At 35.9% G+C, this 16,294-nt stretch overlaps 1 protein-coding gene across 2 annotated transcripts in view; it reads right to left on the reverse strand.

Moving 5' to 3' along the window:
• Window positions 1-2,946: 2,946 nt before the first annotated feature.
• The window catches only part of LOC122281034 (midasin), a 64,765-nt gene continuing 51,417 nt past the window's right edge, over window positions 2,947-16,294 (reverse strand). For both annotated transcript variants that reach the window (XM_043092228.1, XM_043092238.1), the window contains 25 exons: window positions 15,990-16,169; window positions 15,715-15,900; window positions 15,448-15,549; window positions 15,049-15,273; window positions 14,837-14,959; window positions 13,304-13,385; window positions 13,090-13,214; window positions 12,841-13,005; window positions 11,225-11,300; window positions 11,038-11,150; window positions 10,504-10,583; window positions 10,296-10,409; window positions 9,945-10,013; window positions 9,633-9,789; window positions 9,090-9,256; window positions 8,883-8,992; window positions 8,547-8,779; window positions 8,190-8,435; window positions 7,601-7,819; window positions 7,289-7,447; window positions 6,968-7,192; window positions 6,439-6,708; window positions 6,204-6,347; window positions 5,798-6,004; window positions 2,947-5,708 (listed from right to left, as the gene is read on the reverse strand). In XM_043092228.1, the coding sequence (XP_042948162.1) occupies window positions 3,264-5,708; window positions 5,798-6,004; window positions 6,204-6,347; window positions 6,439-6,708; window positions 6,968-7,192; window positions 7,289-7,447; window positions 7,601-7,819; window positions 8,190-8,435; window positions 8,547-8,779; window positions 8,883-8,992; window positions 9,090-9,256; window positions 9,633-9,789; window positions 9,945-10,013; window positions 10,296-10,409; window positions 10,504-10,583; window positions 11,038-11,150; window positions 11,225-11,300; window positions 12,841-13,005; window positions 13,090-13,214; window positions 13,304-13,385; window positions 14,837-14,959; window positions 15,049-15,273; window positions 15,448-15,549; window positions 15,715-15,900; window positions 15,990-16,169 (6,222 nt within the window). In that variant the 3' untranslated portion in view covers window positions 2,947-3,263. The remainder of the gene's footprint in view (window positions 5,709-5,797; window positions 6,005-6,203; window positions 6,348-6,438; window positions 6,709-6,967; window positions 7,193-7,288; window positions 7,448-7,600; window positions 7,820-8,189; window positions 8,436-8,546; window positions 8,780-8,882; window positions 8,993-9,089; window positions 9,257-9,632; window positions 9,790-9,944; window positions 10,014-10,295; window positions 10,410-10,503; window positions 10,584-11,037; window positions 11,151-11,224; window positions 11,301-12,840; window positions 13,006-13,089; window positions 13,215-13,303; window positions 13,386-14,836; window positions 14,960-15,048; window positions 15,274-15,447; window positions 15,550-15,714; window positions 15,901-15,989; window positions 16,170-16,294) is intronic.

Here is a 16,294-nt window from a genome sequence, read left to right on the forward strand (position 1 = left end):
ACAAGACATTTAATTGTAAATATAAAAAGAATAATGCTAGAATGTCTCAAATTTGTCCACTCATTGATCGCTTATTTATTTTAATTTATTATTATTATTATTATTATTTTTTACTTGATGGTTAAAATAGTGAATAGTAGTGTATTGATGTATTATTCTTTAAAATATTTAAATATAGTTTAAAAAATGTGTTAAAAAAAAAAAAATCAAAAAGTGTCATTTAACCTATCTGCACGGCCTCACATAAAAAAGAGAGCCCGGCAGAGTAGGAGGACTCGTATAGAAAAAGAGAGAATCCAAAAAGATGCGTTACTGTAATTGGAACTAATCGTATGTTACTACATACACTAGCAACAACGCGCGCATATCATGTGTGGTGGAAACAATTACACACTCATGTTTGTGTCTATATATATATATATATGTAGTAATGTGATAAACAACATTTTCATTCTATTATGTATAATTGTCACTTTCCGATGATCATTCATTTTTTAAATGAAGAAATATAAAAATTGATTGATATGCCATCTCATTGTAATGTGATGAAAGTAAGGTGTGTGATAAATAAATCTTTACGTGTAATAAATTAGTATTGTTTTGAATAAACTTTTCATTTTGACCAATTAATTAGATTGATGAATATATTAATGTGTAGATATACTTGTAATTAGATTTTTCTTTAATATATATAGATGCAACGTTACTTATAAATTGGATACGATTTAAATACGGAAAGATACCAACAAATACACGGGCCCATAATGACTACGACATGCTAAAGTGTTTGATTGTGAGGGGAGACGAACATGCCTCTTTCCAGCACCATTTCGACGTTTGATTTGGAATCAGTCTCTTGGAAAAGGTGTATTTTTATAAAAAGGTTTATTAATTTTAAAATTATTATAACACCCGCAAAAAAAATAATATGCTTTGTGTTTAAAATATTAGTTAGAAGGTGATGGTTTAAAACATAAAGAAAAAGACAAAAACGTAATTAAGATTATAAATAAAAGTAGGGGTTAGAAGGGTGAGGTCAACCTTTCTCCGCACCTTGCCCCTGTATATGTGGGGGCAGTATTTATACCCCTGCACCCTGGAGGTAGTGCCAGAGGGCAAGGGCAGACATCTCTTCTGCATCGCCCCCGCCCATTCCAATAGTGCCTATGGCCTATTGGGTAAAAAAATTATTTCTGGATCCAAAAGTGATCAAAAAGACATTTTTGGATCCAAATTATAAATTTAAATTTTTAAATTTGACTAAAATTTAAAAAATTAGTAATAGTTTTAAAATTTGCTAGTGTATATTTTGTGCAAGTTATAGTGTAACCTAATGACCTTTATATAGGAGGCCATTAAGCTACAATATAACTTGCACAAAAGTATTTAAGTAAAAACAATCCTTAATACATATTACTATATTTGTATATAGTAAAAGTAATAACAAATATTTATAAATATGTATAAATATATATAAAATAAATCATTATGTGGAGCAGGGCAACGGAGTGTGGAACCATGCTACCCACCCCTAGATAAAGTGAGAAAAAAATAATAAAGGAATAATAGAGAAAGATTATCTTAATAGATAGAGACACTTCGGGACGGTCAGGCTAATAAACAGAAAGGAGCAGCCCTCCAATCAGTGCTTGCCATGTAAGAAAATACACCATAAGAGAAATAGGTTCCATCACATAGAAAGTTAGAAACACTTCTAATCAAAAGCAGCTCTCACTAATTTCGCTTAAGAGCACTTCGTGTTTTTATAAGTTCATCTTACTTGCTACCCCTCCCTTTCACCGCTACCAATCCACTGCCACTAATTCGATGCCAAGCATCCATTGCCTTCCTTGGTGTTGCCTACCATCTAAGTCAATGCAAGTTCAATTCTTTCTTTTTAGCAAAAGTTGAAAAGCCTCTATTTTCTCAAAATTTTTCCCCTATAACCCCTTACAGAACAAACAATCGGTAGTGTTTTTGAGCTGTATACATATACGTATAGAAGAAAAAACGATTTCTATGTATTTTGTTTTGTGGTTTGCTAATTAATTTCAATAGAAAAAAGAAGGTATTTTTATCATCTTCTATTTGGAGACGGAGGCTACAAAAGTAACCTTACCTCTTTAATGGTGAATCTTCATGGTATTTCGCGAGGAGGGCAATTTTTAGAGGTTTAATTTGTAGATTCACATATGGGATTAGATTTGAAAAGGCTGATTTTTTTTTTTATTTTTTTGAGAGAGCAAATAAAAGAAAGTTTGGAATGGTGGCAAAATTGTTCTATGTTTTTCTTGTGAAAATCTATCAGTCAAATTTTGGTTTTTGTTTCCTTTCGTTTTAATCTGATATAAGCACTAGTCTCCAATGCTTTGAAGCTTCTAGACGGCGGTTGAAGGATTATTTTGTTTTAGATTTCCATACCACAAAGTTCTGCCTCCACCAAGTTCAATTCCATCCCCCAACAAGTTTCTTTTAGATTTCCTTTTAGCTTCGAGGGGGTGCGAAGGTGAAGGGGCTGCCATTTTTTTTTTTTTTTTTTGCCAATTTGATGCAGTGCATACACAGGATAGTTATTCTGGAAAAGCTTAGGTGACACTTTGTGATTGGTGGCTTGTTATATGAAGAATCTTAGATGGACCAGTTCAAAGGATTTCTCTTTAATAGAATAGAGAAATAATAGAAAATGTAGGAAGTTTTTGAAAGATAAATAAAATTTAGGAAAATTTTAAGAATAGTATTTTTTAGCCAAAATGTAGGAAAATTGATAGGGATGGGGATGTGGATGCTGTAAGCCACTAACCTGATCAGTATACCCTGCCTTGCGTTTTGACTTTTTTGAGATGATTTTCAGGTCTCTACCCCTGGAGATAATTTTCAATACATGTTTGCTGATAAAGAGAAAAAGAAAACAAAAAGAGAGATTGCAATGCAGTTCACACAACCATAGGCCCGGAAAAAATCCGATATCCGCATCAGCATGCCTCACATTCAGACTTCTACACAGAATTTGGCGTCAATTGAGATGGTTTATACGTCAAAATGGATATCCCAAACCCCCTATACAATCCCCTTGGTACATCCGTATTCAAAATCTTCCTAAATGCATTGATCCCATTAAGATATTTACACACCGATGCGTTAGCAACACTTGAATTCAGGTTACCGCCACCAGGGCCGCAACCAACACCACCTTGAACCATCCTTTGGCTAACCACATCAATTGGGGGGTCTAAACAAGTAGTGCATTGCAGCGCTCAACAAATTTAGTCCCTCCAATACGGCATAAGCTCAAACCACTGTCTAAGTAAGTCAGAAAGGGTCCTAGGAAGTGCTTTGATGTTCCTTAGCACGATGTAGTATGGGAAGGGAAAAGAATCCATATACTTTGAAAACTTAACGGCGCCACCCTCAAAAGATGCTTCCATGAGGTCCATGATTGATTCTTGCGGACTATCGAGGAGTAGAAATGCAACCATACGCTTCCTACTCAAGGCATCTCTAACACAGCGCTTCAAGTTTTCCTTCTCATGGAACCGACCATCTGCAATAATCAAAACAAGCTGCTGTAACGGGTTCTGTCCAGAAGGGAGTCGTGCATTAGCAACAGCGACATCCAGCATGTTGTTCAAATACTGAAGCAGATCAACCACTGGTTCATCTGCGATAGTGTTCTCCTGCTTGAATGTTAAACTGGAGATCATCTTGATCCCGGCCTCTCCAGAAAATGGCTGATCAAAATCATGCAGCAACGTTATATTACCTTTCTTCCCAAAGCTTGCAACAGCCAAGTTTCCCATTTCCAGATGAGACATGGCACGACATACTGTCACCAAAGCTTCAATAGCGACATCACCACAGCAACTTTCAGACATGCTACGGGAATCATCCACAGCAATAACAACTTGGTAATCACGTTTGTTAGGTCGGGTCCGCCTCAGCCATATTTTATCTTTTCGGTAATGACTTGCAATGTATGGAATTACCTTCTTCATGTTTATTCGCTTCCCAGTTTTATAATCCCCTTGGAGCTTGCTCGCAAGAGTTGGTTCCATAACAAGACGCAATTGTTCAGCCAGTTCCTGGGACAACCTTGTTGTCAGCAGTTCATATCTTCTCCAGAGAGCAGTAGCATTATCTTTCATGTCATTGGAGACTTCCCTGGGATCTTGGGCCTTTCCCAACTCATCATCAATCACAGAAAGTTTAGTGAATTGTTGTATGCCTTCCAAAAAAGCCTTCTTGACAGAGACCAAACTCTCAGACAGGCTGCTGGTATTACCATCATCATGGCTTTGAAGTTCTTCAGATCCCTCATCAGGCGACTTCGCCAAACCTGATAAATGCATATGCTCTTCAATCTTTTTTGTGTGGATTGAGGCATGGCTCCTGAGAGGGTGTGCTTCAGAATTTTGATTCTCAATCTCCATATCAGTAATGTCATCTCTATGCACTGTAGGACAATCCCCTTCTGGCTTATTGCCATCGACATTTCTGTCAACCTGCTCAGATATTGCAGGTCCCAAGGCCTGAGCGGTTCCTTTTTCAAACTCCGACACATATCCATATTCCTCTGCATTATCATCCTCCATCTCAACCTGTGCCTCTAAATTATCTGCCTGAAGATCAACAGACACTTTGACCCTTTCTTTCCACTCCTCAAGGGCATCCCCAACACTCCGATAAGGATTTGGTTGCGTTTTCTGTGCAGATGAAGATTCATGTTGGGGCAATTGACTTTTTGATGGATCATCAGTGAATCTCCCAGTATTTGATGAGTCAGCCATAGCAAAATCCATTTCAGTGGTATTAATGGAAGGTAAGCCTCTCAAAGGAGCAAGGTCATTATAAGCATCATCACCACTGGACCAGTTTGATTCTGGTGCTATATTTCTTGAATCTGAAGCATGAGAGTCACCCTTTGGTTGTGTTGCAGATTCTGCATTGGGCATACGATCAGTAGGGAAGTCAGAAATTCCTGGCTCAAACACATTGTTACTTGGTTCAGTTGAATTCATCTCAACATTCTCTTTGTGATCCCTCTCAAGATCATCCTTTTTGGGGCTTCCACCCACTTGTTCTGTCTCTGTCTCTGTCTCCCCATTAGTTTCATCTGCTGGACATGTATTTTCTTGCTCTGGGTCTCCCTTCTCATCAAATTCCTCATTCCCTAAAGGATCTGCACTGTCTTTTTCATCCGTGTCCATATTATCATCAGAACACTGATTTGATTCATCAAGCTTTAACCCTGTAGGGTCAGCAAATGCCTCTTCTTTATCCAGGTTCACATCTTCTGTGTTCTCTCTGTCAATGAGGTTGTCCTCACTTCTAATCTCATCATCGTGTTTATCAAGTTCATCAGAATTAAGCTCTCCAGGTTCATCAGAAGTAGCAGCATAATCTTCCTTTGCCCTAAGCTCCCTACAACTTGTATCCTGATCCTTAACAGAAGAACCGGATTCATACTTTTCATTTGTATCACTGGGTTTGTCATCTTCATCTTTGTTCCAGAGTTTCTCGTCAACTACTTCACTGCTAGCTCCAGTTTCCCCCATTGTGGACTCTATCTGTTCATCTTCACTATTTTCATTGTTTTCTTCTGCAGAGTCCCCACTAATGCTACATGTATCAGCTGCAAAATCCTGCTCCATCTCAATCCCCTTCTCATTCTTATTTGGGATTTCATTTGAGGCATCTTGTTCTTCACTTGGCTGTAGAAACATTTATTTGAGAAAAAAAATTTAAGACACTCGAGCATTATATTGCAATGGAAGGAAAAGGAGATGCTTAAACGATATACCTTTTCCAAAGCCCCAAGCAGCTGATCTTCATCGGTTATCTGATCACTGACATCATTCATTCCAGCACCCTCCCCCATTCCTGTTCCACTTGCATCTTGAGACATATTGTGAGTAGTGTCATCCAGCTCATCTTTGGCAGAGATGCCAAACCCTTTGGAATATAAGGAAGCTAAAACATTTGCAAGGACATGGGTCACCACAGAAACCTGCATGGAAAAATACCGATCTGAGTCACGGTGGTCAATAAATTTGAAGTTTGCTGCCATGGCTAAAGTCATGATTTTAAAATATGTAAAATTTGTCAAAACAAATCCCATTGATAAATTTTCCTTAGGTGTAAGCATAGTGAAATTGGCTGATATGACAACTACCAGACCTTGCAGGACTAAAAGGTAATCAACTTACTGTTCTGTACATGGCTAAAAGATCTTGAAGGAGAGCATCGCCAAAGTTTAATATTAGGTTCAGAAGGACATGTAGATGCTGAACTCGAACTCCAACATGGAACTTACTACTAATATTATTGCCCGAATGATTCACTAGTATTTCCTGAGCAAAGACATCAGATGACTCACCAAATTACAAATTTAAAAGCAGAACGGGCAAGACAATAAATCAAAGAAAGCAGAAAATAACTTACCTCACAAAATATAGTTTCGAGAAGCTTATCACATAGTAGATCCAATCTCAGATCAGCTACAAATGATTCAAACAGAAATTTCCATGACGTAATGTTCCCAACTGATTCTTCTGGAAGGCTACGATCAGAACTTGATGAACCGATTTTCTGCAACACATTGGTAATTTGTTCGAATGTAGAGTTAAGCGCTTCACCAAACTCGAAACAATTTCCCTCAGTATGTGCATCAGCTGACAGCATGGAAGTATACTCTTCTTCGATCAATCTTCCCTGCAAAATTAAGTAGAATTTTCAAGTTCTCTTTCGGACAATAAAATAGATGGAATGTCGACAACAAAGTTATTTACTACTTGTACTAAGACAAGATTCCCAAAGAATTTACTCATTATATTTTTCATAATAAAACTTAACATCAATCAACAAATATGCTCAAAGATCAAGTAATGAACAACCTATAAGTGTCAAAAGAAGAAAAAGCACATACTGTCAGAAGAAGAAAAAGAAAAACTCAAAAACCACACACAGATACCTTCTTAAATAATTCTTCAAAATGACTCAGTAAAGCCTCTTTAACTGAGCTTCTATCCACATCTTGCTCACGGAAAACTGAAAGAAGCTTCTCAAACTCCTTTATGGCCTGGAAGTTCTCAGAAACCAACTGTTCCATCTGTCTTGTAATAACACAACAGTGCGAGGAACCAGCAAATGTTGTTATTGCTCCATTGCGGCCAAGGAGGTAGTAATCCAACAATTCCTGTTAAAAATTTTTTATTGGTAGAGTTATCGTGACTATGATGGGGGAACTACTGTATTAGTAAAAGTAAAAAACATGAAGAAAAAAATTTTGCACCTTAGATTTCTGAAAGTCTGGAAGAAATTTCCCGATGAAATCAAGAATCCTATTTGCAGCAGCTTTGACACTTTGACAAGTGTTCAGATGTGTATTTGCAAATGTTTTAAGCAACAGTGATTCTTCATACATCACGACACACAGATCATCAAAGAGTTGCTGCAGCAAAAATTTATCAACAAAAAGCTCAGGATAAAGGTGAAGAAAATACAAAGGATTATTTTTTTCAAAATAAAATCTCAAGCTCAAAATTTGTCATATGACAAGCTAAAATAATACATTTGCCCCGCCAGATTCCAGTATAGAACTTACCTTCTGCTGCCACAGACATTTCATGGTGGCATGCTGATTTTGAACAGAGCACACACCAAAAATTTTAGTATCAGTTGATGGGGCCTTCTTATATAGATTTTCCAAATTAGAAATGCATTCCCTAATGCGCTTCAATTGCTTCGCAAAATCATTGGCAGCAATCTGTTGCTTCTGTTGTATATCAATGAGCTGGTTGAGAAAAGCACCGGACCTATCAACCTACAGGAAACAAGAAATTACAAACAGCTACACAAAGCAAGACTATTATTATGTATACCCTCGATAAGCAAGCACAGCACAAACAGAAAGAATATCGGTGCAAGCGTGCAGTCCACTAATGATTTTAAATGGTCAATTACAAATAACATAAACCAAATTGTAAAGTTAGCATTCTCACGGCAGCTAGACCAATCAGATTTCCTTGTCAAGCAGGATATATTAAAAATTAAATGGGGATAGTATCAACTTGGCAACACAATCGAATATGGTAATTAATTAAACAATAAGCGAAACTTGGCTCATTATTAAACCAAATCAAACAAACAAGAAAATAGTCGTTTTTAACTGATATTTAGCTAAAGAAATTTACCTGTTCACGGGTAATATCTTTGTGGGAGTTCAGGCAAATCTGCTGCACAAGCAGCACTGATGCTATGCTCTTAAAGTAGTATTCATTGCCTGTTTTCCATTCAGTAACCAAAAACTCACAGGGAAAACTTTGAGACTGGCTGGCAGCAGCAACATCTGAAGCTTCAGAAGCCAGTCTATTTTGTGTCAGCAGCAGGTGCTGTATGTCGTATGATGGCTCAAGGAACCACCAAGATTTATGTTGGTCCTATAAAGTGCCCGTCATTAAAGGCAATCAACATTTAGCTTGTGCAGTAATATAAAAGCATCTAACACAAATTCTAGAACAACTAATACCCTAGCATACAATTTATATTACCTCCATAAACATAGACTTGTGCCTAGACAATCCACTGCTCTCTAAGAGCTTTAGAAGCTCCGAAAAGGCCCTCCTCTTCCCCAGACTCTTGTTTGTATCCTTCCATAGATCGCCACAATGCACTACAGTCCTATATATTTTCTCAATTGTCCACCACACAGCCTTCCATTGATCCTGGTACAAGAGGGGCGCAGATTGGGAAGCCGAGCACTGTCTTAAAATACTTGTGACCTCTGCATAAAGTACAAGGTCATAAGATGGGAAATCGCCAAAGTAGAAATCTAGCTGAAGAAACAACAAATTAGAAAAATAACTAGGAAATAATGAGGGGAAAACCTTCAGCACCCCTGAAGTGTAAGAATTGATTATCATATTCTGCTTTCTCAAGGTGCAACTTTTGCAAAGCATAATCTATTTTTTTCCTCCAATCAGCAAACCATATGGACCTATATTAGAAAAACCATGTAAAAGAATAAAGTATCAGGTATTTTTTAATAAAGGCTTGAGCACCAAAAAATGCCTTGATTGGACGTAAGTATTAACCTGTCTTCATCATGGAACAGTGTCATATCAAAAGAAGCATTTGGAATCCCTATAGTTTTGACTGAAATTTCATTAAGGAGTAATTGACCATGCAGAAATTGAGCTTTTTCTCCGCTTTGTAGTGCATCTTGGTTAAGGAAAAGCATTACAGGTTGTTGCAGAAAATCCTATATGAACAAAAACAACAGAGATGCCATTACTAATATATACTTGCAACGAGACTATCTAGGAAAAATATAGACATTAGAGGCAACCCTCCATCTTTGGCAACACTTGAAAAACTAAGGCTCTGACTTTGGCCACGCAAAAGACATCTTTATATGTGCAGAAAGAAACATTGAGAGGAAAAACTAATCACTAAACGAGAAATCACATCTGACAGAAATGCATTGACAGGCTAATGAAATGAAGTAATAGCAAAATTCTGTAAAATTAGGGTTCAAGACCTGTGGATGCATCGACGTTTACAATTTGACACATGCTAATCTCAGAAATTAAGTGAACAAACTAATACATGGAAGAAACAGTCTGCTCGTTACTCACAGTGTACTTCTGTATAAGCTTCTTGAGCTTATGCCGGGTCCTTTTTGAGTTTTCGATGGACACCAAACTCTCAGAATGCTCCCATCCACATAGTTTTAGAAGCTCTTTCAGCTCTACCTCAATACTTCTTCTATTAGCTTTTATGTGTTCCAAAACGCTGAAGTAAAAAAGGAAAAAAAGAAAGAAAGAAAACATTATTACCCACCAAAACAACTTCAAAGATCTTCATGAAAGGAGGATTATTATTTTTTTGAATAATCCTCCTTCATGAAAGGAGGACTATTCAAGGTGCAACAAGTGAAAAAAACTCACGTTGGCAAGAATTGCACATAAAATCCAACCACATTGTATAAGATCTTCAGAGTTTCCATGTCTGAAGGACTGGCACAATCAATTAACAATTAGAATGCTTCAAACAAACAGAAGGTCTACATAATTTATATAATATGGGGAAACATTATACTTAGAGATGATCTATCGGCTTCCATAATAAATGAAAACTATGGAGAAAGTAAAAGATAACTTCTTCCATATAATTTTGGTTGTTGTTTTTTACTTTAATTTTAAAAAGACCAAAAATAGATAAGGCACAAGGTAAAATGTTGTTTTTTACTTTAATTTTAAAAAGATGAAAAATAGATAAGGCACAAGGTTTAGTCTTACCTTGGATACATATTCAGGCATCTACCAGTACTAAACTGACCAAGGACAGCAAAAAGAATTTGAAGGCGTTTCTTAAATTCACCAATGCTGGATGTGTGAATGAACTCCTCCAAACTGCAAGTTAAATGACTCAGAAACAATGAATCTAAAAAAATCCCAATTGATGCATTCTTAAACATGATTCACGCTGGAAAATAATTAAACATGCCTTTGGATCGTAGATAGGTTATATCCAACCATATCAGGGGAATGTCTGTGTTGAATAACTGAATACAGAGGAAACCATAACTGCAACAATGAGGCAGAAGTACCAAATTAGTCATACAAAAGTTGACATTGAGGTTCTCGATTTAAGAAGAAAAGGATATTAAGCCAAATATGGTAGCTTGCATTATACCACAAAAGTCATAAATATAGCCCTACAAGCTATTTTGATGAATGTAATTGGGCTTAAATATATGATGAATAATGTTGCAAATTGTTGACACTTGTTTGATAGTACCGAAGCACAATTCATTATGCCACAGTTGTACACAAACTGGACTCAATTGAAAGAACTAGATAGTTAAATCTGAAAAACAATTTCCAAACAGGTAAACTACGGAAACAGGTAGGAACAGAAGAAACCAGTTTATATAGGTATTATTTTCCTCAGTAATTAAGAGGCACATAAGTTCAATTTTTTCCCTCAGCAATTGCAATGCATTATATTTAGTCTTTACAAAAATGAATACATATTTACCTTTCCAGCATTGATCTCATACTGATCCTGCACCTCGTCAAGCAGGGCAGGCCAAGAGCCAAATTCCATCTTTTTCCATGAGGACACCAATAAATGGATGGGCTCCAATTGATCTAAATGCATTTATATAATAACATAAGCGCATCATTATAAATGCAGCAAGAACAAAGAAAAGGAAAGTTCTTACCAGAGAGAGAGAGTTTTGAGCCATTTTCTTGTAACACCTGGGCCCTGTTAAGTAGAAATTGCAATCCTGCAAGAGCCTTCGCAGAAGAAAAAGCACATATAATTAGAAACTTGGGAGGGAAAAAGTGAACTACCAAAGGAGTGTCAAGTCTTTGAAGGACATATAAACACAGACACAAACACACAAGCCTGAATGGGCAGAGTAATTCCCTCAGACTACAAGAGGCTGGTTTCAAAGCCCAAGATTATACTTGAGAATTGAATTGTAAAGGGAACCACTCATGGTTGAATGGTTTTATATGATGCAAGAAGAGTTATCATTTCACGGAATAGGTCCAATTTGGGCTGTAACATTTTCGGTCTGGAGTAGCAAAACCAACCGGACCGGACTGAAGATTTATATGGTCGGTTTCGGTCCTCTATCTATGAGGAATTCGGTTTTCAGTCTGGTCCCAGGGTGGGTGATTTTTGGACCAGACCGAAACTGACAGAACTATATATATTTAGAATATTTATATATATAAATATATTATTTAATATAGTAATTATATAAGTTAATTATGTAATTTTCATCTATTCTATTCTCATTGACCATATAAAATGTTGAATAATATATGATATCAATTAATAATATATCATAATCCACATTAAAAATTAACTTAATTTTACTTTTAGTAATTTAATTAATTTCTCTACAAAAAAAAAATAAAGATTAATTTAATTATTTTCTATTGGGCCGGACCGATAGCTAATGGTCTGGTCCATATGGGTATTTAGTAGGGGTGGTAATATGTTACATGACCCGTTAACCCAACACGAACACGATATGATAATAGCTGGTTAGGGTTTAGTCTTAACGGGTTTGGGTCAAAGCTGGTTGACCCGTTAAGACACGATTTCTTAATGGGTTGATAACGGGTCAACCCGTTATGACACGTGAAGAAAGTTAAAATTACAATTATACCCTTATACCTAAAAGTAAAATTATTAAAATTTTAATTTCGATATTTTTATTATTTGAATTGTAATTTTAGACTTGTAGTTAACTTTATAATTTTTATAAATATTATAATTTTAAAATTTATATAAAATTATGCTAAATTTAATTAGGTCAAACTAGTTAATTTCGAACATATCCAACCTATTTATATAAACAGTTTGAAATGGGTCGTATTGTATCGTGTTAACATATTTCATAATATTCACTAATGGGTCAAGACGGGTTAACAAGACACGACCCGTTATGTTAATGGGTCGTGTTAGGGTTTGAGATTTTGACACGATAAGCTTAACGGGTCAGGTTAGGGTTGAGCTATATAGTATAATATACATGCTTTGACATGACACGAACACGACCCGTTAACACGATTTGACACCCCTAGTATTTAGTCCAGTCTAGGGTGGGAAAATCTTGGACCAAAGAGATTTGGTCCAGTGCCGAAAACCACCTATGGACCGACCGGACTGGACCGAATTCACCCTAGGTCCAATAACGCTAGTGCACCCTTTAAAATAACATCATATGGACAACCCAAGTTGCTCAAAAGTCTGTACTAAATCTTATGAAATCTATAAGAGGCACTCTGAAGAAAACATTAAAAATAGCAAAAGCGCTACCTTAGCTAAAGGAGTGCTCAGAGGAATATTCAAGAGCATCTCAATCACATCCAAGATTTTGCCAAGGCCATGGTGATCCTCCCATTCATTCAAAAGGGAAATAATCTGATGTTGAAGACCAGTAAGCAATTTCACCATTTTAGCCATAAGAGGAGCATTTGAATCCTATAAACGGGATGAAACAAGGTCAGAATATATGAGATAGAGAACAAAAATTGTTATTCAAAGGCACCAAAAAGTTTGCAAGACCTTGTAAAAATTGTATCTGTCTCCTGATGTCCTAGATGTTTTATCATCATGCTCCAAACAAAGTCGTAACAAGTGCTCTGGCACAAGTTTAGCATCTAAACTGGACAAAAATAAACTCCCCAAACCTGAGGAAAAAACAAAGGCCATGATGTTCTCTCAAGGGCATAAAAAAATAAGATATGCATCCAAGAAGTTGGAATATTCAACACTATACCTTTAATCATCCCCACTCCCAATCTGTAGGAGTCAGTGAAGGAAAGCAATCTATCTGCATCAGATACTTCGAAAGTTCCCGGCTAAATTGAAGAAACAATATATTAGTGGAGGCATGTGCATGAAGTTTTCAAACACACACAACACAAATAGTTGGGGTAAGTAAGATGAGCTTTATTAATTAGCAAAACGACACCATCCAAGTACACAGGAGTGTACATCAAATACCCCTAAGTGGAAAATATAAAGAGATTTTAAGCTATGTTTGGTTCATTACAAATTTCCAAAATTTTTCAAATTTTTTTCCAAATCAAACGAACTTTAAATCTCAAAAAACGTTTCTATTTCAAAATCTCAACTAATCATTACTCAAAACACAAAAATTAATACAACTTTTACAAACTTCAAGACAAAAAATAATCTTTAAAAATTATATTCAAACAACTTTTCAGCTTTATCCATTCACTTTCACAAACTCCAATACAATACTTATTTTAAAAAACATTTTTACTCAAACTTTTCTCTTTCCTTTCCCAAAACCTAATCTCAAACAAATTCTCAAAATTCTCCAATATTTCCAACATTTTTGCTAACCGAATATTTTTAGAAAATCCTGAAATCTATAGCTACAGAAACACAAGTGAGCAAGAAATCCTTCAGGTCCGCCATTTTCCTTGAGCAGTCTTCAAACTATGCTCATTTCTTTCTCTGCATACGCAACATGCTGAACAGGTCAGAATCACTTTCCACATGGTCTCATTGTGGTGACTATCAAATTATCCTTTCCAGTACACTTTTGGGTCTACCATCCTTCTAGGCATCATACAATCTAACCCAAATAGACCAAAAACAGCTTTCCACAATGTGTGCACTAAACAAATCTATTAAATACAATGTCTCTTCCTTAAATACCCCGAGGTTAGGATTTTTCCTAGTTTAGCTGTCCTACAAAGAGCCATTCTCAAGGGGCCTTGCTCCTCGAAATGGACTTCCATAGAGAAGTAATAATGTCAAGGTGAATCAATGCACCGAAGGACACTTTAACTTCAAACACCCCTTTTTAATTAATTTTCCATTGAAGCCTGAAGGGTATAACCTTGTGCACAAAGGCATATCCAACAGCAATGAAATAAATACACAAGACGTCAGTAGAAGTACTAAAATATATAGAATTTAAAAAATAAGTTTCACTCTTTCAATATTGACAATACTGAAGACCGGTTTAGCTGTCTTTTGAGACATTGTTATGAAGAAATTGAGGAATGAACCTTATTTTGTACAAATTAATTTTTAACCATAGAATATTGCCTATGAACTTCTCTTTATTGTTTGATTAAATTTGCAATATTATTTTTGACAAATGGGACTAAAATCATGAAATTGAAACATAGAAAGATGTGGCATGTATGAGGTGATATAATGCAGATTAAGAATAAGGCTTGCATCAAATATCAGCGTTACTTATGCTGCATCAAATATCAGCGTTACAAATTTTGGAACTTCAAGTAAATCTCAAATATTTGAAGTAACTTACAGCGAGTACAAGATTATTTGAACCAAATAATTGATTGTGAACATGGACCATGTTATTCAGGAAGGACTCCTCTATGACATTCCATTCTTCCTCTGAAGTTTCTGGTTCCTTGTGAGCTTCATTCTAAAAGAAGGAAGGTATTTTTGAGGTCCAAATAATAAAATATGAAACACTGGCAAAAAAACTGGTAAATAACATTATAAAAGTACTACCGTTGTATTAAATTCTTCTTCTGACAGCAATTCCTTCCATTCCAAAAAACTTTCATTTGCCATGGACTTTCCCAGTGTTGATATGTCAACTTCAATAATGCTATCAATATGAAATGCACGAGGCCTAAACTTGTACAGCTGAGAACCATAGTCCCTTTTGGTTTTTGATTGAACTTTCATTCTCATCCAGAGGTTTGAAAATTCACTAAATATCTTGTCCAAGATCTGATTCAGGACATGAAATTTACTGTCAGGTCACAACCCACTCAGACTAATTTCTTTTCTTTTTCCTTTTTTTTTTTTTTTAAATTTAATTAATTAATTTTTTATAGGCAAACAAGACTTTATTGATCATAAGTAATTTTATTTCTGTTAGTTGCAATTCAAATCAATTCTCACCTTAAAGGACTCATTATCCATCAATTGTGAATTTGCGACCGAATGTGCTACACGGACAAGAATGTGGTGATGGAGAGCAGCTTGAAGTTGCATAACAGAAACCTGTTTCCAATGGTTAAGCAAATAAATTGCATAAACATGTCATGCCACACTAAATAATAAAAAAGGAGTAAACAGTTCCAAGGTGTGGTACTTGAGAAAGACAATATGATGGACATCATAAGAAATGAGACCATTGTAGGATAGAATCTATTGAAGTCAGGATACCTTATCAACGGCAATGTCACTTGAGAATGAAACCAACTTTTCCAGCAAGCTCATATCAGCTGCACAAAATTTTGTAGGAATATCTATATCATAGAAAGGAAGCTCAGGCTGCATGGTGTTCAAGTTAACAGAAACAGACTTGGATGAAGATCCACGGGGAAATCTCATTAATGAATAGATAGTTCCCTGCCAAATTCTCCTAGTCAGCCAATTATATCTATATGATAAACCTAAAAGCATAAATATCTAAAATGAAAAAATCTAGCAGAAAATACCATAACAAGATCAACATTATCCAGCTCAACCCTACTCAGAAATGATTTCTGGAAGACACTTGACAGAACCAGTGATGAGCCTAACTTCATTTCATACACCGCAACTTGAACTGGTTGAACTACATCAATGTATGCAGCATATTCATCTGATAACCGGTTAATAAAACAGGTTGCTGTGTCCTGAAAACCAAGATGGAAACAGGTAATGAGAAAAATGACATGCTACATCAGCATGAAACGGTAAGCAAAGAATGATTATCCTCCAAAACAAGTTTTCAAACACCTAATCATGCGGAATTAATTCT

Source organism: Carya illinoinensis, chromosome 1, assembly GCF_018687715.1.
Source record: "Carya illinoinensis cultivar Pawnee chromosome 1, C.illinoinensisPawnee_v1, whole genome shotgun sequence".
In the NCBI taxonomy this organism is placed as follows: domain Eukaryota; kingdom Viridiplantae; phylum Streptophyta; class Magnoliopsida; order Fagales; family Juglandaceae; genus Carya; species Carya illinoinensis.